Consider the following 21,614-nt stretch of genomic DNA (forward strand, 5'->3'; position numbering starts at 1 on the left):
TGGCCCAAGTCTGAATAAGATTATATTCCTTTTGAAAACACATATGTGATTCATTTTTTCACGGATACCTGTCAAAGTTGCTGGAGCCTGTCTCATAGCAACCAGAAGTGCATTGAGCTTCACTGGAAATGACATCATGAGTAGATATCCAGGAACTGATAGTCTTTCTCTACATAAAGGAGAGGTTGAGAGGGTAGTTGGGAAGCCACATGGAAACTTCACGCACAGCACCAAGGAGGCGAGGGCTTCTTGTTTACCTCCGGTGCTATGGATAAAAGGAAGGTAGTGAGCCAAGGAATTTTTGGACACTGAGGGATTGGTTGCTGAAGGAAGCAGCAACACAGCATTAGGAAATTGAGCTAGAGTTCCTAAAAGAAAGGCATGAAGCAGCGCCCTGTTCCTGAGGGGATTAACTTTCCACAGCCAGGGATTATGTAATACCACATCCTCTCTGGGGATGTGGCTAACTGCCAGGTGAAATCCTACAGCTTGAGAAACTGAGAGACCTCGGCATGATATTACCCCAACTGCTCTTCACTTTTTGGGATATTTATTTGAAACATTTCTATGCCACCTTCCCACCCCATTCAGGATCCCCAAGGTGATATGGAGAGGCCTTGGCATTGCCTGAACAGTGATAAAATTCCATCTAGACAAATCCAGCACAGTTAATCCTGTTAAGTTGATTGAAAATGCAGCATTCAATATTAGCTGGATGAAGAATGGTATAGTCTAGAGCGGACCTCAGGATGTTTCGATCTTCAGCCTTGGATTAAAATAAGCGGCCAGTTCATTTGTTTTGGCTGAGCAGTGACACCCACTGTCACTTCTGTTTATGTTCTATTGTTCCAGAATTGCTTCTTGATTTTAAACTGTTGGGAGGGAATTTGTTAAAGTATCTGAGACCATTGTTTGTGATATATTAGATTAAGAAATTGCACAATAATGACCAACACTATGATTCCCCCCCCCCCATCCCATGCTATAACTGAGTGAAGTGTTGCTCACGTTCTCTTTTTGAGTTTTAATGCCTTTTATAATGGCTACTTTGGGTTTTTTTCTCTGATTATGTACAATCTTGTTATTTCTTTAATACATTTTTTTTAAATTAAGAAGAATGGTATAGCCTTTTGCTGTTTTCCTGTTATTTTTTGCTTGTTTTGTACATATGACCTGGAATGCCTTCCCAGCTTGGGGGAAGTAAAGAACTAATAAGTATGTATGGCTTGGAATTGCTCCTCTTACCACATCTTTGGATTATTAGTCCACTGATCACAATGGAAGCATTGCCTCTAAATAGCCCATTAACACTGACATACTTTGACTGGTACGATTTAGCTAGCTTTTTTCCCTTAACCACCTGTGAATTAAGATTGTTGAATAGGTAAGCTCTCCTCTTTCTCTTTAATAGCAGATAGTTATTCAGTTAATATAGGAGTTGGAGGAATGTTTCTCAGAGGGCACCGGACTGCTGTGATGTTGTTCATCTCTAGCCAGGAATCTTTTTTTTAATCAGCCAGGTGTATTTAACCTAGCTACCACAAATTCCACTGATACCGAATAATCATTTCAGGCTGATGTTGTCATAAAGTTCCCGGAGGAAGATGCACCATCTATAGTCCACGCAAAGAGTCTTTTTGTTCCAAAACCGGAGATACAGGTAACTGCCCAGCTGATGAAAAGCTGGCTGTATTTTTCTCTAGGGATGTCGACTTTTACTGCTATTGTGACAGCTATTTTAGAAGACATGTGTCACTAAAGAAGTCTTCCTGTTTGTAAACTAGAGTTATGCAACCATTACGGTGGAGCTGTATTTTTTTTTCTCTCCTCTTGGGATGCACAGATGCTCCGCCAGCCTCACGTCTGAGCAATTAGGGCACCTCCTGTTTTGCTTCAAGCACACAGTTTTCTCTTTCTGGCATACAGAGACAAAAGAAAATTGCCAGTACTTAGAGGCCTCTTCCACGCCCACTCCCTTCTGGAGAGCTTCCCAGATTAGCATTGCGTAGGAGGATGTTTGTAATTCCCTGTGACACATGAAGAAAAGCCATCACAGCAAGGGTGGGAAAGCAGTTGGGTTAAATAGCAGGTGCTGTTAAACATTGATATTGTGGGTTCTACAATGCAGAATAAGGGGTATATGGCTGTGATCAAAGTCATGGGTGGATAGAATGACCCAGATTGTTTTGGCTAGAGATCAGGTACCTTTCTGATATTTTCCCCCTGGAATTCTTCTTTTATAGCACCTGTTCAGGGAACCGGAGAAGAGGCCACCCACTGTGGTTTCAAACACCTTCACCGCCATGATACTCTCCCCACTGTTTTTGCTGTTCATTCTGGTAAGTTTTTCAGATCCAAATTAATTGCCAAAATGTGTTACGCGAACCAGGATGGATCTTATTTATTCCTTTGTTGATTTTTTAAATTCCATTTTTCTCACTATTTGGGGATTGAGGTGGATCATAAGCATTAAAAAAATCTGTAGAATTACGATCCATTCTTATTTAAAACCATCAAACAGCAATTAGAATACCACTAGGTTTTATCCACTAGCACATATAACTCCACAGCTTCGAAAAACTGAGCCAGCATTAACACAGGCTGCTACAGCCAGATTTCAGAGAAACTGTTTCAGTATTTAGAAGGGTGACCTATCTGCCAGGGTGCCATAGACTCCCTAATCTACCCACCGTGCAATCAGGCAATCAGATTTCTCCCCTGACCCTGCAGACACACATGAACCGATTTCCCTTCCCTATGAGAGTCCCCAGTTTCATCTAGCCTCCAGTTTGACAATCAAAACTGATTGCCATATGGACTAGAATTTTTTAAAAGCTTAGATACTTGTTTTGCAATCTGTGCTGTTGTTTTTATATATCTAAGGAGCATTTTCATAATGACAAGGGTCCGTGTGGTGTGGGGTTTGATGTCATCTGGCACTGTCATCTAATACACAATGTGTCACATTTCAGTGGATCAAGATTGGGGCCAACATTTCCAACTTCAGCTTTGCTCCAAGCACCCTCGTCTTTCACCTGGGCCATGCAGGTAAGTTCCAGAGCCATTCCTCTCCCCCACTCATTATTTTCAAATGGCTTTGCAGGCATAAACCTGATGACAAATGGCTGGCAGCCTATTAACTATAATGGCCATAAAAGCATCACATTCCTCTCTTCTCTTTCCCCCTCTTTTCCATCTTTCAGAATTATTCACCCGCAGCTAAACATGTGCTGCCCATCAGTTTTAACAGCCATCATTATATTCAACTTCCCTTGCTTGCCTTTTAGATATGTTTGATAGCACATTATATCCACCATTTCAGTTATAATTTCTGTTCTTGCTAATTTGACTGAGAAAAGCTATGTCCTCCTTGTACTTTTTGATGTTTTGGTGGCCGAGTCTGTTGTTTTCCCCTGTACTGCTAACTCATCTAACGCAGAAACATGCAAAGTGGCACTTCCCGATGCCCAGGAACGCATCCTCTACAGTCTTCAGAAAGCAAGCGCCTTTAATCCCCTTCCATGCAAACCTTTCCTGATGAAACTGGAAATTACTATTGGTTTTTAGAGAACCAACTAATTATTTTAAACCTTGTGAGGTGTCCCTCCCCCCCTCCCCCCCCACACACACAAGCATAGGTGTTTGGAGCAAATAATAACTGCAGCAAAATTAGTTTGGAAGCTTGGCTTGTTCTTTCCAAAGGCCAGGTGCTGGTGGGAGTTTGTCATTGGCCATAAGTATGCATTGGTTCTATGCTGTGCATTGGTGTGAATTTAACTCTCTTCTGCCTTTTCAAACAAAATCTTATCAGCCATGACTTGATATTTCTTTGCAGCAATGTTGGGGCTCATGTATGTCTACTGGACTCAGCTCAACATGTTCCAAACCATGAAGTACCTTGCCATCCTGGGCAGTATCACCTTCCTAGCAGGCAACAGAATGCTGGCACATAAAGCAGTGAAAAGGTAAGAGGAAAGATCTTTGCCGAAAGGGAGCAGGCTGGGAGTGGCCGCTCAAACTCCCTGCTTGGGATAATAGGAAATGGTCTAGTGACTAACAACTCGTTGTCCTTTCTAGATTCTTTCAGTGAATCTCCTCTTAAATAGGAGGTTTCTTAAGATAATTAATGGAGGGGCTTTTAACTCATGCCACAGGGAGATCAGGCAATAAATTGCATGAGATTTATTTTACACTAACTGCATACAGAACTGTTCTAAAGCTGTCGCTTCACTGCTTGACAATCCAACAAGCAGTTCAGGTTTGAACCTTTCCTCTCCTGGCGAGCTGTTTGGGTTTCTTTATGGGCACTTACAAAGGAATTTGTGAACTCCCTCTCAGAAAATCCCAACAGCAAAAGTGTTATTTGGAAATGTTACTAAGTGCTACAGGATCGATGCATTTAGTGTGGGAGACCATAAGGGCACAGCTTGAGAAAAACTGCTTTAATATACTGGTGGTTGTGGGTTTTCCAGACCATGGCCACACAATCCGGAAAACCCACAACAGCCAGTTGAATCTGGCCATGAAAGCCTTCGACAATATATTGCTTTAAGGTAGTTTTACATGGTATTAAAGTTCCATTCCCCCCACCTCACCCCCAACTGTGCCTTACCAGTCCGGTTCTCACTGATGGTAGAAAAATTTGAACTTCTCAGAATTAGACCGAATCTGTCATGGTATTTTAAGGCTCTCTTCATTTTTTTTGTAGAGTTTCCCCTATCTTTTCACTTACTTGTAGATGACCAATTGAAGGCACGTTAATAACAAAGCGTGCCAACATCCCCTGTGTTTCCTAGCTCCCAGCAATCATGTCTTGTTTTCTTTTAGCTGAGACAGCCTGTCCTTGTAACATCTGTGGCACTCGGCATAGCCTCTGATGCATTTGCTGGATCAATTGATACTGGACCCCATTTAACATTTTTGTAGCATGGGACTCCAGTCACAACAGTTCTGCTTCCCATAGAATGATTTTCAGGTAGAAATCACTTTCATGGTGACACATTTCATACACATGGTAGTTAAGTGTCAAACGGGTGAGCCAAGATTCTATGGTTCATATATAACCTGCAAATCAGCATATATCTTTCTGGACAAGGTTCTCTGCAGTGAAGTCACTGCTTTAATGAAACATGAATAAATCCTTTTCAGACAGCTGTAAGCTACTGCCACCATTCATTCACTTTAGTAGGGATTCTAGCAAAATCCTGTGGGGGTAGATTTTGCCATCGAATCATGGTCTCCCCCTGCCCCACTCACACTCCCTTGGACTGTTTTTCAGGTTGTTTCCCAGGGGGAATATCTACAAGACCAGCTTTCAGGGCTCTCAGAAAATTCACACTATTGTTTCCCAAAAGAGAAAGAAACCCTTTTGTGTGCTGAAACTTATCTTTTAGCTTGCTTTTTTTTTTTGGCATACAAAACATTAATTTTGAAGGGTCTTCTCTTTTTTTCATTTGTTTCTTTCTGGTTTACAGAAGTACCCTAATTGTGCTCTTTTGTAATACAGAAACAAACATAAATTGAAGCCTGTTCCAAATTAGCCCTTTGCATGTTTCATCTGTGGTATTTCCAAGTCTTTTTGGCGAAAAGGAGTCTATTTTAGTTGCTGCAATACACAGATGTACTGTTTTTCAGATCCCCAGTACTAGGAGCTGCAGACGTGAATGCCTGTGGGACAGGTTTTTTGTTTGTCTGTCTACAGGGGGATGCGGAGGAGCATTCTCTCTTTGGTCTTTTTGTCCTGCTCCTCAGAGTTCTGTGAAATTTGGTACACGGTTGTCAGAACAATCCCTCTGGATTAAAGATGGACCAGTTTGTAATCAGTCCAGAGCTGAAGAATCCACCCATCCCCTGCATTTAGTCCAGGGAATCACTACAAGATGAAGTTTAGCACTAAAAATTGTACCATGGACAGCAGCCCTTCACTGCTCTTAGGGTGGCATTTTCTGCCTCTAATTCTGTACATCTGTGTGTTCTTTTTCAGAGGTAGTAGAAATAAGCCAGGAACTGATACTGTGCCCTATAAGCTCTCTGCATTTCTTAATATAGGAAACCAGCAAGAGACGTCCGTGAAGGACTGCTTGTTATGTTATAGATACTGTATTGATGCAGTAAGAACTTGCTAGAAAGCTGTTGACTGCAGCAGCTCTTTTGTGCTTTCCCTTTACCATGTAGATGTGTTTCTGCACTCCTACATTCCTGCTGGGTGACCTTGGGCTAGTCACAGTTCTTCGGAACTCTCTCAACCCCACCCACCTTACAAGGTGTCTGTTGTGGGGAGTGGAAGGGAAAGGAGTTTGTAAGCCACCTTGAGGCTCCTTACAGGAGAGAAAGGTGAGGTATAAATCCAAACCCTCCTTCTTCTAGGTTGGCTTCTGTACTGCCACTAGGCATCCTTTTAATGACTTGAGGTGGCATAGAAGCAGACCGTAAGATGGAGATCAATCTCTTAACAAGCTAACAGAGACAAAATTGCTTGCTGCACAGAAAGCAACCACTGTTTCAATGCAAGTTCCACTGTCCTCCAGGTGGTTGAGATGCAGGCCTGAGTTACTATTTCAGTTCTACCAGTGCTTTTAGTAGCATAAACAGATAACTAAAACATTTTTGGCAACTATCAGTTGATTCGTTGAAGTTGTTATTCAAAGCTCAAAATAAGAACAGCCCATTTTCTTCTAATGAAATACTTAAAGGAGCTCCTTTGTAAAATTACTACTGGTATGGCTTTGCCATCACCAGCATTGCCCAAGCCAGTGGCCTCAAATCCAAGTTGCCCATTGGCATACATTTTCAGTGAATGTCATTTGGAAGACTGGCAGCCCTTGATGCTCACCTGTATCTCAATAAGAGTTTCTAGAATGCCCAGGTTTGCTCTTTGCATGTTTCTGTTCTATATGTTGTCCGTTCCTGGAGCAGCATTGCTCTCCACCTCACTGTCCTCTCTGAACTTTTATCCCTCTCTCCTTTTGGCAGGATCGCTGCAGAACAGAGCAGTAGGTTGGCAAAATATAGAACGCTGCGGTAAAAGGGGTTTTTGCTAGTGACCAGCTCTTCCTAGAAGTAAGGGTCTTTAGATGTTGCCTTCCCTGGGCATGCTGGATGCTTCATTTCATGCTTATCATTCATCTCCTACAGGGCCAAAAGAAATCCTAGCTTGAAGCCACTTTCAATCTGCTGGGTATAGAACCTGGCAAAGGCTACATGGCTCGTATTATAGCCAGTGAGATGTTGTCTTATAACTCAAAACTGCCTCCATGATGCCTTCATTATGTTCCAAGCCTGTGTAATGTATTAATGGAAAGCTCCACATGCATCTTTGCTTCCTAGGGCTGTTGGCCAGTCACAGCATGACTGCTTGTTTCATTCCTCTGCCTTTTAGTGGATCAATCAGAAATAGATCTGCATATTGTCAAGTGCCTTGAAAGATATGTGTGAGAACTTGCAGTTGAATAAACAAAGACAGTAGTCACTCATCACTGACCAGAAAAGGTCGCCTTTAATATTTTCTTTCTCATTCCAGTTATGCACATACTAGAATAAAAATAGCCTTCAAAAGTAGGGGAATGTCTTGCGTTCCCAGCCCCACTGATCAGCCTAATGTACTAGTTGATTTGATTAGCCAATTAAAAATTGCAGCTCTGCTGCATACTAAGCGAAAGTAACACTCAGCAGTTTGTTTTGCATGTGCTTCAGAGTGGTGAGTTGAGGAGAACACCATGAAAGCCTTAATCTTGGCTTGGTGGTTCTTATGTCTGGTTGCTAACTGGGTGCGTTGGGAAGGGCCGGGACTGGCTGAAGAGCTGGCCTTAACTAGCCAGATTGATTGCGTTACGAGGGTTTAAAGCCAAGTGTTCTGCAAACAACAGTCCTTCGAAACCCAATACAGCATCAGAACTCAAGACAGCAGAACCAAATTGCTTCTGAATTGATTTGAGAGTAACTTTTCCAGTTCCACATTTTGCTGGACAAAGTCTGGCCATTTCTGCTCCCAGTTTTTGTAGCCTGTTCTCATTTTGAAAAGAACTGTACAATTGCACTCTCTGGAGAGGAATTGCGGTTCTTTTTTTGCAGAGAAATTATTGGCAGCCCTTGGGTTTTCTTCCATTCATATGATATGTAATCCTCGGTGGGGGGGTTTCCACAACTGCTGTGCCTGCCTGTGCCTCCCTCTGCTGTTTTGCCTCCCCCCTCCAGTCAGAATGATTCCGTTAACTTTGCAGGAATAAGGAATGTTGCATGATTATTTACATTGAAGAAGCTGGGGGCTTGAAAAGTGGAGAGTCTTGGCACAGGATTTTGCTGCCAGGTCTAGAAATACCTTTCTGTGAGCAGAGGGATTTTAAGTCCTAATTAACGAAAGAAATCTTTAGGTTCAAGGACATGATTTGAACCTAGTTGTTCTGCAATTCATGATCATCCAGATGCTGAAAGGGGAACCAGCTCCAACACTGGGATAATCTTCTCCATTCAACTGCCCAACCCATTGCCTGAATTTGTGTACATGGTTAACATGGTTGTTTCTTACACATTGCTATTCCATTCTAGTTTGTGAAGAGGGACTCGGCAAGCCTGAGAAGAGGTCAGAGCTGCCTGAACCTTTGCAGAGCACGCAACAGCTAAATGCCCCTCAGACCTCTGAGGGTCTGCTCTGACACGCAGCCCCCAGCTGTAGTCCCTCAATGCTGGGTTTCCTCAGCTCAACACAACTGCAAATTCTTCACCACAGAAATCTATGTTCTGCAGTCAAAATTAATTTCTCGTCCCATTTTAATGACTTAGTGGTTTGCTTGTTTTTAATGAGGTGGAATTTTTGAGGGAGAGAGCTAAGGGAGGAATAGGATTATTTAGAATGCATGTGAATCACCTAGCGTACTCTTGGAGCATCATGTATGATGTGTTACTTTAATTATTGTTATTTTAGATACAACTAGCACAAAGGCCTTCTGTTGCCAAGGGAAAGATGTTAAGTTTTCAGGTGACAGGGATCCCCATGTGATAAAATAGGTGAAAAACAGTAACTGCTTCATGTAGACTTTGCTCTAAGGACATGGTTTAAAAGAAACATTTGCTTGGCCTTTTCCTTTGCCAGAAAAGGTGCAGTGCAACAAGAGTGTGTATTCGTTTCATTTATATTTTAGTTGTCTGATGACGCTGGGCTCTTGAATGTTGGGTCCCAGGTGCTTAAATCCTCACTGTCTTAGCCAAACACAAAACCGCCCTTTTGAGTCAAATGTTGCTCATCTGTTTTAACCCTCTGAACCTAGAGACCATAAGAACATAAGAAAGACCTGCTGGATCAGACCAGAGTCCATCTAGTCCAGCACTCTGTTACTCACAGTGGCCCACCAGGTGCCTTGGGGAGCTCACAAGCAGGATGTGAAAGCAATGGCCTTCTGCTGTTGCTGCTGCTGATGTTAACCATAGATGGACTTCTCCATAAATCTGTCCAAGCCCTTTTTAAAGCTATCCAGGTTAGTGGCCATCTGCCATCCTAAGCAGGTCCACTCAGAATCCGACTCAGGTCTGTCCAATAAGACTTACTCCAATGAAAGTGTTCTTCAGATTGCCCTGTATATTAATGTGCTTTTCCACAGTGAAAAAAACCCTTAAAGTTTTGCCTCATGTCCTTAATTGAGTATAGCATTCTAAGTTTTAACTGCCCAGTGCTGTGCCAACTTTCTCCATATTCCCATAGACAAGTGAACCTAGCTTTTCACAGAACTGCACTGTCTGTTTTCTTTCAAGTGTTGACTTGGAGACATGATTTTAGTTCATGTTCTTTGTGATCTCCAAGTTTGGCCAGCCACAAGCCAGACTTTATATCACAGTATTGCAATATATTGGTTTGTCCCTCCCAGGAGGGATATATGTTTAATACAGGAACAGCTGCTCTTCTGTGTCCTAAATTTAACACCAGAGGCATTTCTTTGTCTCCTTCCAGAACACACTAATATCAGAAGAAAGGGAAGAACTGAAAGAGAACCAGTATGAGCTGCAAGGCAGAAGAGTCCAAGAAGAGTTTGAAGACCAGAAACTGCCATGTGGAAAAGTATTGCCTGTAATATTGAAAAAGATGGTTGTTTTGGGTTTTCCTAATGGAAAGTTTTTTTAAAAAAATGTTTTCCTACATCTCATGGTTAGTGAATGTCCAATCACTTTGAGTTACGGCAATAGCATCTTGTCTGCCGCCAGAGTATTTTTTTTTTTACTGATGGGCTCTGCCTGCCTCTTTTTGTGGAATAAAGATGATGAGAGGAAAAGAGGAGTCAAGCTGTTGTCGGTGATTGTTTTTGCAGTCGCTCCGTCTGTTCCAAAGTGAAAACCTGTACTTTTGCCTCTGAATTCAGTGTTTGTACAGCTGCAGTATCCATCCTGTTTGATATGCAACTTGGGGTGACAGGGAGAGATCTGAAGCAGGAGTAACTTGGACTTTCTCAAGTGGTTTACATGGCAGCCTGGGAAACTGCTGCTAGAAAAGAAGTGAGCACACCCTTATTCTTTGCATTTGCCTACAGGACCTCCCTGGGTTAGAGCCCCGAGCATTGCAGTAGGCCCGGCTGTGCAGGAGGAAGGACCAAAGGAGGGCCCATAGCTCAGTGACAGGTTCAGTCCCCATCATCTCCAGTTAAAAGGGTCCAGTATTAAGTGATGCAAAAGACTTCTACCAGAAACTCTGGAGAGCCCCTGCCAATCTTAGAAAAGACCTACCTTGATAGATCGCAGTACGAGGCAGTTGCCATATATTTCAGGTATCAGACATTCCCTGCATGGGGAAAATTTTAACATTGTATGAAGTGCCTCGCTAGAACCTTTCTTCTGTATTGTTGTTTTTATTTGCTGGGATTTTTTACATGCATGAGAGTCATTAATCTATTCCCCACCATTATCATTCTGAAGTGATTCAGGCCATTTAGCCTCCTCATTCTTCTAGGCCTGAGGGGCCAGGCATCTGACTTCCACCATTTTAGATATGACTTCAGTTATTCTCCCATGATTGTTTTGGGTGTGTCCTTTTCCTTCACATAAGTAACTAGCAGGGTCACTCAGTTTCAACAATCCAGGATAGAAAGCTGTCCATAGTGCTGAACTTGGAAGCTAGACAGACACTTCCCGTTAAACCCAAAGGTGAACTATTTTTTAATTCGCAGAAGCCCAGGTGCTAACTTGGCCAAGTATATCCCCCACCTTAGATCAGGAGTATTGAACTTATTTGTTACAAAAGCCGGATAGGACATAAATGTGGCTGAGTTGGGCTGGGGGTGGGGGGAAGGGTCTACTGTGTGAGTTCAGGCAGTCATCCCCCTGCCAGGCCCCGCCCATCCAAGTCTCATTTATGTCCTATCCAGCCCATGTAACAAATTAGTTTGATACCACTGCTTTGGATGGTCGAGTGTGATAGAAGTGTTCGAAGTTTAGCATTAGGTGACCAAGATCCTGGCCTGGGCAGTCTGATGTTCTTCAATCTGATATTCCTTGGAGAAAATGAAATTGGAGGTGGAGAGTTTTGAAACTGTAGAAAAATATAATAACATTTGGGTATTTTTCTAGTTGTTAACACGCTCCTCTGACTTATGCAGCATCATTCCACTAAAAAAACAACAACCACCATTTGGGAGATTTCGTATTCATCACGAATCATTCTTTTCCGTCTGAAATGGGGTTATATAACCATTGCAACGTTCAGCAATCTGATTTTATATATATGGGCAGCATAAGACTGATTTTGTTTTTCTTTCTTTATGGTACCTTTCAGTGGAAGGAAAGGGCATTCCAGTCATAATATGTGTAGTAAGATGACAGTTTATTTCACCACGCTGCTTGCAAAGCAGGAAGAACTGCCAAAAAAAAAGACACTCGGAGAATGGTACTGACCAGGACAAGACGGGAAGAAGGGAAGGTTATTTACAATTCCATGAGCTTTGTCAGGACAGTAATAAAATTCTCTAAATGATCACTGTTGACATCGTGAGACCTGTAGCAGGGAAAGAAAGAGAACAAGCAATAGTTACAAATCTCTGCTTCTTCTTCAGAAGAATGAGAGGGGTTGGATCCTCATAGGTTTTGTAATGGATACAGTCAGTGCGATATCATAGTTGCATAGTATTAGCCCTAAGGCTGGTGAGACTCAGGTTCCATTCCTTACACAGCCATGATGTCCACCAGATGCCTAACGGCCGGTCATTGAGCCTCATCTACATCACAAGATTGTTATAAGGATAAAATGGGGTGGGATGGAGAGAAACCTAAATGCCATGCTTGGAGGAAGGAAAGCTTACGAGGGTATTATCTCCTGAAGCTTCTGTTGAAAAACAGGGAAACTGCTTCCCTGTGTTCACTGACTTCTAAGGTGGTCCAGGCCTTACGTTGGAGAGGAAAAGAAAGGAGAGCTTGTGAATCCAAGAAAATGTTAAACTTAAGAGTAACACTATAAATGAAATGACTTCAAATGCTGACTGACAGATGAAGGAATACAACCCATGAGGGGGGAAAAGACCGAGAAGTTGTAGACGACCATGTAAGAGATCCAGAAGGAAGTGCTATGCATAGGATGCTAACCATATTAGAGCAGAAATATCCAAGTGACCTGGGCATAACAGAAGAGTGCATTAATTGTCCTCTCAACATATGCACTTGCTCTGTTATTCAGATGGGCAATACATGTATTTAGCATGTGCAATACATGCAAACTGACCACTGGCTACTATACTGGTGGGGGAGAGAAATAATATTGTCTTATAAAATATAAGCTGTTTTTTAGAATGGGCTCTAAACCAAATAATTACATAAATGCTTGATGGCTTCAGTGTGTTTAACTGGCTCAGAGCTGAGCCAGCGAGGGAAACTGCAGCAGGGGGCAAGACAGCCAGAATTGTGAATGGGGAAGGTATTTCCTAATCTCCCTTCTGCTGCTGTGGAGAGGTGTATTTTCAGCAACAACAGTAACAGTGCCAGAATGGTGGAGCCATCCAGAAGACCAGCTTAATGTGGCTTTTTCTGGTTTCCTGGCAACCATTTCTGGTCCTCAGAGGGTTGTGAACTGCCAGCTTACTGCCAACCTAATCTGATCTTGGGGACCTAACAGCAATCAGGATGTTCCTAGGTGGTTTATGCTTGGATTGTATTTGTCAATTTTATCTTTTATGAGCAGCCTTGAGTATTTTTCATGGGGATAGTGTTGTTTTAAAATGACAAATCATTCTGATGCAGTCAGCCAGAACTGAAGTGGCTGGTGCCTTTATTAAATTGGTTGGAGAAACTTTGACGAACACATAGGCCGTTTCCACACAGGCGTTTAATGGCGGCCTGGGGACAGCAAAAACGCCATCCCCAGGCCGCCATTCGCACAGGGAACGCAGCTGCTTCGCAGCCGCGCCGCCCGCCCGGCCCAAAGCCGGCGTTTCCACAATGCGCTTGTTGTGGAAACGCCGGCTGGAAGCCGCTGCCGTGCGCTTCCCCCCCACTCCCTCCCTGCACTTACCTCGCCCCCGGCCCTCCCGGCACTTACCCCGCCCCCGGCGTCCTGGCTCTTTCTGGGACCGAAATGCGCCGACCCAGCCGCTTCCGGAAACGGCCTTAGGGACAGTTTCTCCTGCTCAGAATCTCTTGGGGAGGCAGTTATAAAGACAAGACCATTTTTATGTGTTATATAAAGTTTGCATTAAAGCATATACTTAATAGGAACCTATAGACCAGGGGTCTTCAAACTATGGCCCTCCAGATGTTCATAGACTACAATTCCCATGAGCCCTACCACTTGGCCATGCTGGCAGGGGCTGATGAGAATTGTAGTCCATGAACATCTGGAGGGCCATAGTTTGAAGATTCCTGCTATAGGCCATCATAGTTAAGTTGTATGATACATCTTTACTGTGTTCAAGCTTTGTATTTTAGGTGTATATCTAAAATGGTAATGTATGTGATCTGTGTGTGCAGTTCCCCTTACTGACCTTTCATTCTGCAACATGGCTCCCAGAAAATTCCTCAGGACCATCTGCTGGTGGTAGCCACTGTCCATAAGGATGCTGTCAGACTGGCGTCTGGTCAAGAATTCATGCTCCACATCTCCGGTGCGGCCTTCGCTGCAAAGTAAAGGAAACCAGTGTGATGTAGAGGATCAGCCTGTATCAAAGAGACCGGGTTCAAGTCCCTGCTCAGTCATGAGTCTTTCAAGATGACCTAGGTGCAAGTCACTCTCAGCCTAACGTTCCCAAAGGGTTGTTGTAAAGAAATGGGGGGGGGGGTGCCTCTTGCAACTCTCAGCAGCTTCTTGAAGGAAGGGCAAAGATGCAAATGTCATTGATGAACTGAAAGATGTGAAAGAAGCTCGCTGTGGATTAGGACATGTTAAATTTCTATAAGAATGGAACAGTGTGCCCTAGTTATTTCAATAACAGGCTGAAATGGAGGGGGACATAAAACGTGCACTGTCATCCTGTTAAAAAGTACAGAAAACAGTACATGATAACCTCTTCTTGGACTGCCTCTTCCAAATGACAATTTAAATATTTCCTCTTTGTGTTTTTTTTCCTTTGAAAGCTCTCCCTTCACATGGAAAACTAGCATTTTCATGCATTCATCATATATTCCGCCCTTTCCTCTCAAGGGGCTGAGAATGACACACAGGGACAGGAGCGGTCCTAACCCTTCCCTTTAACAACCTGGTGAGCCTGGTGGGGCTTCCAGAGTATAACTGGGCCATGGTCATTCAGTAAGCTGCATTTCTCCAGCAGGGATCTGAACCCAAATCTCCCGTATCATAGCAGTCTTGCAGTATATCAAAATGGGCTAAAACTTTTTTTGCACTTTTGAATCCGCCCTTATTCCGGCAATAGTTTCAAATGTCTTGACTGGACACACCTAAAGAAGATATTTCTTCCATCTGCAGTTCTAATGTTATTCCATAACGGCATTAACTATTGCTGACGCTTCATCCCATGAAGGTCATCTGCTTCCTGTCCCCAGAGATGGGACAATAATTGTGATAAATGTGAGAGGGGTGTGATATTTCTGTTTCCCAAGGGCCCACATGACAGACCTGCAGTAAAAGTAGGGGCTATCAAAATAATGGAAATTATGATAAAGCTCTACTTACCCATATCTCTTGCCAAAAATTGCCTGTAAGGCCTTCCGAGCTGAAATCTTGCCCTGGACTTTCCGGAAATTGTTGGTAAATATGGCATCTGCATGACGCTGCATCCTAACAACACATGGGCAAATTCACCCTGGTGCAGTTTTTCCCTGCACCCATGGGACCTCCAACAACTACATCAACCATTTTAATGGAAGGAGCATAAGGAGACCAGGTCTCCTGCTTCAATGGAGAAGAAAACAATGTTAAGTGATGTTGCATCATCACTTTTCAGTTGGAAACGATGTGACATCACTCTAGGACCATGATGGCAAACCTACGACACGTACGTCAAAGGTGACACACCACAACATTTTGGGGGTCATGCCAGCAATCATCAATACCTGGCAACTGAGTTTGTATTACTCATATTTCATTTTAGCAATTATTTCACTTTCTTTATATAATACATAGCACTCACATGATTGGACTGTATTTTTAAAAATAAATGAATATGTAAAGAATTGTTTGTTTCGGGAGGGGCAGGGTGACACGCTGGCAGAGTTAAGTTAGGCCTTTTCCAAGTTTTTGACATGCCAAGCCCAAAAGCTTCCCTTCCAATCAGGCCTGGTGAGCCTGTTGTGGGCTGGCCAGTCCAGGCACGCACCCCTCTCCGAGCTGCCCGGGAGAACCACCCCCCACCCCAGTGCCAATCTTGGGCTAACGATGCAAGTTTATCAGCTGTAAGTTTATCACTGCAAGTTTATCAGGTGAGGCAACCACACCCCTGGTGTTGATCTGGGCTAGTGAGTCTGATGTGGGGTTGCTGGCTGAGGTAGCCACCCGCCCCACCCCCAGTGCTGTTCTGGGCTGGCAAGCCCATTGTACCACTGGCTATTTTTTTCAGGTGACAATGTCATACTCTGATTTCTTCAGTGTTTTTTCCTTAAAGAATAAACAATCCAGTGGATGATGTCATGAGCTCTCCTTGGTGTGCTGCTGCTGCTTTGCAAATAGAGGGCTAGATTGAGGGAACAAACAGACCCACCTTTCCTCAGCTGGGTCAGTGAGGAAGTTCTGCTCCTCCTGTTCTTCCACTGAGAGATTGTGGCCTTGCTCTGGTGCACTTTCCTGGAGTTGAAAGCTCACTGCCTTGCCTGAGATGGGCAGTGGAGTATACCTAAAGACAAGCAGGGAAAAATAGTAGCGAAAATACTCACAACACAAACATGTGCTTTCTTGTTCCATATGCATGAATGAGAAGACAAATACTAGAGACTCTTATATGTCTACAGACAGCCAGTAGTAGTTAAGAGCAAAGGACTCTAACCTGGAGAACCAGGTTCAATTCCCCATCCTCCACATGACACCTTCTGAGTGACCTTGAGCTAGTCACAGTTCTCTCAGAACTCTCTCAGCTCCCCACGCCCCATACCTCACAAGGTGACTGTTGTGGGGAGGGAAAGGGAACAAGTTTGTAAGCTGCTTTGAGTCTCCTTACAGGAGAGAAAAGCAGGATATAAAGTCACTCTCTTTTTCTTCCTTTCGTGACAAAGCAGAGACTTCTTTAGTTGTATCTAGTTTGAAACATTTAATAATTTTTCCTTTTTTTACCAGGTTTTACTTCATAAGCTGCCTTAAGCAGAGTTTCCAGAGAGGAGGCATATAGGTATTCTAAATAAATAGGCTGAGTGTGAGGGTGGCAAAAAGACACCCAGGGAGCTTCCTTGGCAAGAGTGGGGATTCAAACCTGAGTCACCCAGCTCCTAGTCCAACACACTACACACCATGATGGCTTGCTGGTTGCCTTTATTTCACCTATATATTGTAAACAAATTTATGGAATAAAAACCAGTGCAGATCTCAAGAACACATTCCTTATGAAGAACAAGACTGTTTCAAGAAACCCACCTGGATTTTCATACAGGCTGAGAAATGGAAAGCCTGAAGCAACATTTAGGCTAGGAAGAAAGTGCGTGGGGGTGTGTGTGTGTGAGGGACCACCCACCTGAGTGATGGATAGAGAGGAGAAGACAGAGAGCACATGACAAAATGGAGTACCAAGAGGAGAAGAGTCCTGTCCAGCATTTTTCACCCTTTTAATATAGTCTGTTAAAAGAAAGAGAGAGGAGATTAGCATTGATTAGAATATCAAAGTCTGCCTTAGAGCTGTTATCATCTAGGAAGAGATGGCTTTGTCAATAGTCCAAGCTCTGCTAAGTCAGGGTTGTTTTTCTTAGTTTGAACTAGGGCAGTGATGGTGAACCTTTTTGGGACCGAGTGCCCAAATTGCAACCCAAAACCCACTTATTTATTGCAAAGTGCCAACACAGCAATTTAACCTGAATACTGAGGTTTCAGTTTAGAAAAAACAGTTGGCTCTGAGGCGCGCACTATTCGGGAGTAAGCTTGGTGAAGCAACTGTGCAATGCTTCAAATGAGTGAATCACGACCCTACGAGAGTTTACTCAGAAGCAAGCCCCATTACCAGCAACCGAGCTTACTCCCAGGTAAACGATCACACTTTAGTTCTTCCCGCCCCCTCACATCATGAACTCTGTGCATGCGTGCCCACAGAGAGGGCTCCGAGTGCCCCCTCTGGCACGTGTGCCATAGGTTCGCCACCACTGAACTAGGGGAACTAGCAGATGGATGAAGATTCTTTTGTCTCTTCAACTAGAGGGAAAGAAACCAAAGCCCTGTTGTGAACTCTGCAGTCCACTGCATAATTACTTGAAAGCAAATTCCATAATAATGTATAGTTCCTAGGATACAGGATTCCTAGCATATTTGGGACTTACTTCCTAAAATGCACTTTCTGAAAAGCATGCTATTGCTGAAAGACACACAAAAATACTATCTCAGAAAAAATTGTCATAGTCATCATTATTTAAATAATTAATATATTTCTGTCCTTGATGGTCTTTCAAAAATTGATATTCAAGGTGAACAACTGCATCCTGCATAGTGGTAGAGCCAGCTCTGTCCCCAAGTTGTCTTTCATCACAGCTAGAAAGATGCAGTCAGATCTAATGGTGAGCAGGATTTTCATCTGATGTTCTAGAAGGAATTAGGTTGTCGCTATTGTTGCAGACAAAGAGATGCAGATCCCCTGAGATCTCAGAGAAAACACTCTTTCTTTGTGAACAGAACAATAAAGCTTCTCAGACGGCAGCCTTAGAAAGATGAATTTCTTTTATGGAACCAAATATGCTCCATAAAGAATCTGCTTGCTCACCTGCCCAGAAGTGGCAAGATGGATGGTTGTTTGGACATCTTGTAAAGGGTCATAAAAAGATTTGGGGTTTGTGCTTTAATTTGATTGGGGAATACGTACAGAGCAGTACACATGAAACTCATTCCCAACTTCATAATAAGTTAAAAGAAACCCACCCAACTGGGGAAGGAAACATTAAAAATCTGGACACCCAGTTGGAAGCATGCAAGCCATGGTCTGGGAACAGGAAGCAAATGGAATGAAGTCTGCTTTGACCGGTCTCCGTTTCCAAAGTTCCTGAAGACTTACATTCATTCCAGGAAAGAGAATGACAAGGTAAGTCCAGTGACTGTATAACCCTGTCAGCCTCACATGTTTTTATTGTTAGTTCTGTACTACCCTGTAGTGGTTTGGTATAGTTTCCCAGTGTTCTTGTGCTCCAGAGACTAGTGAGTGTGTTTGCTAAATAAATATTTTTATTGGTAAATGGTTTTTTTTCCGTTTTAAAGATGTCAGACTGTAATCAAAAATCTCGCCAAGGCACTTGGCTGCTCATTCCATGCATAGATTAGTAACTCCTGATTGAACTACAGCCAGATAGCTGGTCGGGGTGAGAGGCTGCGGGAGACAGAAAGTGCTCACATCCAATGGCTCTCTGCCTGTGTCCTCAAGTTAAGCAGGAATAGAAAGGGGAAGGGCACAACTTGGGGGGGGGGGGCATGCCTTTCCCTATAGCAGGAAATGGAGGGGTTAAGTGGTGCAGCCCCCTCCTCACATACACACACACACACACACACACACACACACACACACACAGAGAGAGAGAGAGAGAGAGAGAGAGAGAGAGAGAGAGAGAGAGAGAGACTCTCCTCTGCCCCTCAGATACTGTATTAGAGAGAATGCATCTCTCATCTTGTTCCAGGGAGTCTTTTATGGAGAGAAACATGATGTGAATTTGAAGTGGTCCAGTCTGTTATACCAGCACAGCACTCCACCATCCTCAACTCCACCTCATTCTGCTTACACACAAAGACCACAAGTTGTGCTACAAAATCATGGACTGCTGCGTCTCCCTATCCCACCTATCTCCTTCCCTTCATATTCATTCCATACTTTAAGAAGTTGGTCCATGAGAACAGTCTATTCCTATTAGACTAGTGAAGCTAAGGTGGTGCGATTCAGGTAGGTGCCTGGATGGAAGATTTCTGGCAGCCCCACAGAAGTCTGTCTGTCTGTCTGTCTGTCTGTCTGTCTGTCTGTCTGTCTGTCTGTCTGTCTAATGGATTTATAGCTTTCCCCTTTACTGAGACTCTAAGCTTTGTAGAAGAAGAGTACCAATAATTACAATATTGATGCCTCTCCTGTTAAACAAGGTTTGTGTCCAACATCCTGACGTTCTAGAGAAGGTTTTTAAGGTTCTTTCTCCATGCAAAACTGATTTGAAAAAAACTGATCTGCAAAGTCTTATCTTGTTTTTGAAACTAAAGTGTCCAATGTGATTTTCATTCTGTCTTTCAGGAAGGGGAGAGATATGGGGTACAGAGGTGAATTAAAAAGAATTGCAGAGAAAAAAATCTTTACTCCCAAAAGACAAAATCATCCATGTTACACAGTATCACTGCTGAAATCTGTCTCCAGAATAATATAATATAACTGAGGAAAAGATAAGTTTATTTACTTTTGCTAGCTTATCTTGAAGTTGGAGGAAAAGGGTGGAATTGAGATCTGCTAGGGAATTTAAGTCACGTAGATTTCAAAAAATGTATGTCATGCATGTCAGAATCCGATAGCAATCCTAAACATACTCAATTAAAAGCAAATCTCACTCAGATCCATGAATCTATGTGTCCACTAAAGATATCCCCAAACTGCAGCAACTCACCAACAATGTGTCATACAAAACACGTTCAGAAAGAAAGAATTATTCCACCAGGTTAGGAAGAGCAACACAAAGTTTAGTGCACCTGAAATGAGTATACTCAAAGAAGTCCCCTGACCATTCCAAACATTTACACATTCAGGTGGAAAGATGCTTGAGCCAAATGTCAACATCCTGCCTAGAAAATCAGATATATTTGCACTTTCCTCCATATCCGGATTTGTAGCTAACATTGTCGTATAAATGACTGATCAGTGTCCAGGGATTCTTTAACAAGAATAAAATACCAACAGCAGGCTTTTTAGATCATTTACAACACACATGCACAACACTCAAGCTCAAATTGGGTATATGGGCAAAGTAGATGTCCAGATTCCTTATGATGATAGAATTCTGTGTTGCTGGTGGTCAGTTATGAGTAGGACTGTAACAAACAGCCCAATCCAGTGCATATTTCCTGAGAAATAAATCCCACTGAATTTCATTTTCAAAGAAAAATATTGCATTTTTAGCCAGTCAACAAAGTCCCATGTGGTCAGGGAAGTATTTACTCCCATTTTCCCCCCACGAAGCAGCAATTCAGTAAAAAATCTCTATGCATGACACCAGACTTACAGTTCCCTCCAAGAACAGTGTCCACTGAAGGTTGCAGTTGCTTCCTTCCTGTCTTTACTATCAGTTTTTTTCCTGCTTCTTGCCAAGTGTCCCAGGAAAACAGAGAGAACTCTTTCCGGTTACTCCTAATTAGCCACTGGTCTCTCACTAATGTGGGGATTGCTTCCCTCTCTTTTATACCTTCTCTCCCACAGAAAACCTGCAAGCTTTTGAACGTCAGAGGATCAATTACCTTCCAGTCATTCAAAAGACTATGCTTAGCTTCCCCTGCTTGGCAAATGAGGGTGCAGACAGGTGTGGAGAGCTTGCGCTAACCGACTGAGGGTGGTTGGCATACAAACAATAATAATAATAATTAATAATTAGGCAGACCAAAGGCCAAATTTGCTTTGTTAGATAAACATACGTCTGAAAAATAGCAATTTTTGAAACACGAGAGCCAACAATGGAGGCAACATTAACCATTAATTTCACTTCCTGCCGTTTTGTGAAAAGGATTCTCTCTGTGGCATATTCTGTCCCTCTCGATTATCTGCACTTCCTTCCTTTGCCTTTGTGGCTCACGCCTGCTGGTGTCAGGGGAGCAGTTCACGCTTCAGTCTTTTGCAAACAGTGGCAGACAAATGCAACACCTGGGCAGTGTATCCTGGACAAAGAAAAGGCCTTCTGCAGTTGCACATAAGAATCAGTAAAGCTGCCACATTCAATGGGTCAGTGGGGTACAGTGGCTAGACTACTGGATTACGATCTGGGAAACCCAAGTTTGTATGCCTGCTCTGCTAATAGATGAAAGTGGGCCATCCTCTCTCTCTCTCTCTCTCTCTCTCTCTCTCCCC

General features: G+C 43.1%; 2 protein-coding genes across 3 annotated transcripts in view; one reads left to right on the forward strand and one right to left on the reverse strand.

Moving 5' to 3' along the window:
• Positions 1-10,264, forward strand: part of RPN2 (ribophorin II) — a 31,680-nt gene extending 21,416 nt beyond the window's left edge. Inside the window, exons 13-18 of one of the 2 annotated variants that reach the window (XM_048497723.1) lie at positions 1,574-1,660; positions 2,244-2,339; positions 2,973-3,048; positions 3,836-3,965; positions 6,973-7,059; positions 9,941-10,264. In XM_048497723.1, coding sequence (XP_048353680.1) covers positions 1,574-1,660; positions 2,244-2,339; positions 2,973-3,048; positions 3,836-3,965; positions 6,973-7,024 — 441 coding nt within the window. In that variant the 3' untranslated portion in view covers positions 7,025-7,059; positions 9,941-10,264. The remainder of the gene's footprint in view (positions 1-1,573; positions 1,661-2,243; positions 2,340-2,972; positions 3,049-3,835; positions 3,966-6,972; positions 7,060-9,940) is intronic. The other variant, XM_048497724.1, reaches the window with a different exon arrangement.
• A 1,531-nt stretch (positions 10,265-11,795) lies between these two features.
• Positions 11,796-20,902, reverse strand: GHRH (growth hormone releasing hormone). The gene is made up of 6 exons (XM_048498475.1): positions 20,779-20,902; positions 17,076-17,176; positions 16,116-16,247; positions 15,092-15,196; positions 13,947-14,078; positions 11,796-11,971 (listed from the first exon to the last, which is right to left on the reverse strand). Exons 2-6 carry the CDS (start codon positions 17,153-17,155, stop codon positions 11,902-11,904), a joined length of 519 nt encoding a protein of 172 aa, XP_048354432.1. The 5' UTR covers positions 17,156-17,176; positions 20,779-20,902; the 3' UTR covers positions 11,796-11,901.
• Positions 20,903-21,614: the final 712 nt, after the last annotated feature.

This window comes from Sphaerodactylus townsendi, linkage group LG05, assembly GCF_021028975.2.
Source record: "Sphaerodactylus townsendi isolate TG3544 linkage group LG05, MPM_Stown_v2.3, whole genome shotgun sequence".
In the NCBI taxonomy this organism is placed as follows: domain Eukaryota; kingdom Metazoa; phylum Chordata; class Lepidosauria; order Squamata; family Sphaerodactylidae; genus Sphaerodactylus; species Sphaerodactylus townsendi.

Bases quoted from the DNA above. Each gene is read 5' to 3' on its own strand.
- GHRH (XM_048498475.1), bottom strand. From the start codon at position 17,155: ATGCTGGACAGGACTCTTCTCCTCTTGGTACTCCATTTTGTCATGTGC. The intron at 15,197-16,115 runs GTGGGTCTGTTT...ATGTGTTGTTAG, and splicing joins ACTGACCCAGCTGAGGAAAG to GATGCAGCGTCATGCAGATG. The intron at 14,079-15,091 runs GTAAGTAGAGCT...TTTACTTTGCAG, and splicing joins ATTTTTGGCAAGAGATATGG to CGAAGGCCGCACCGGAGATG.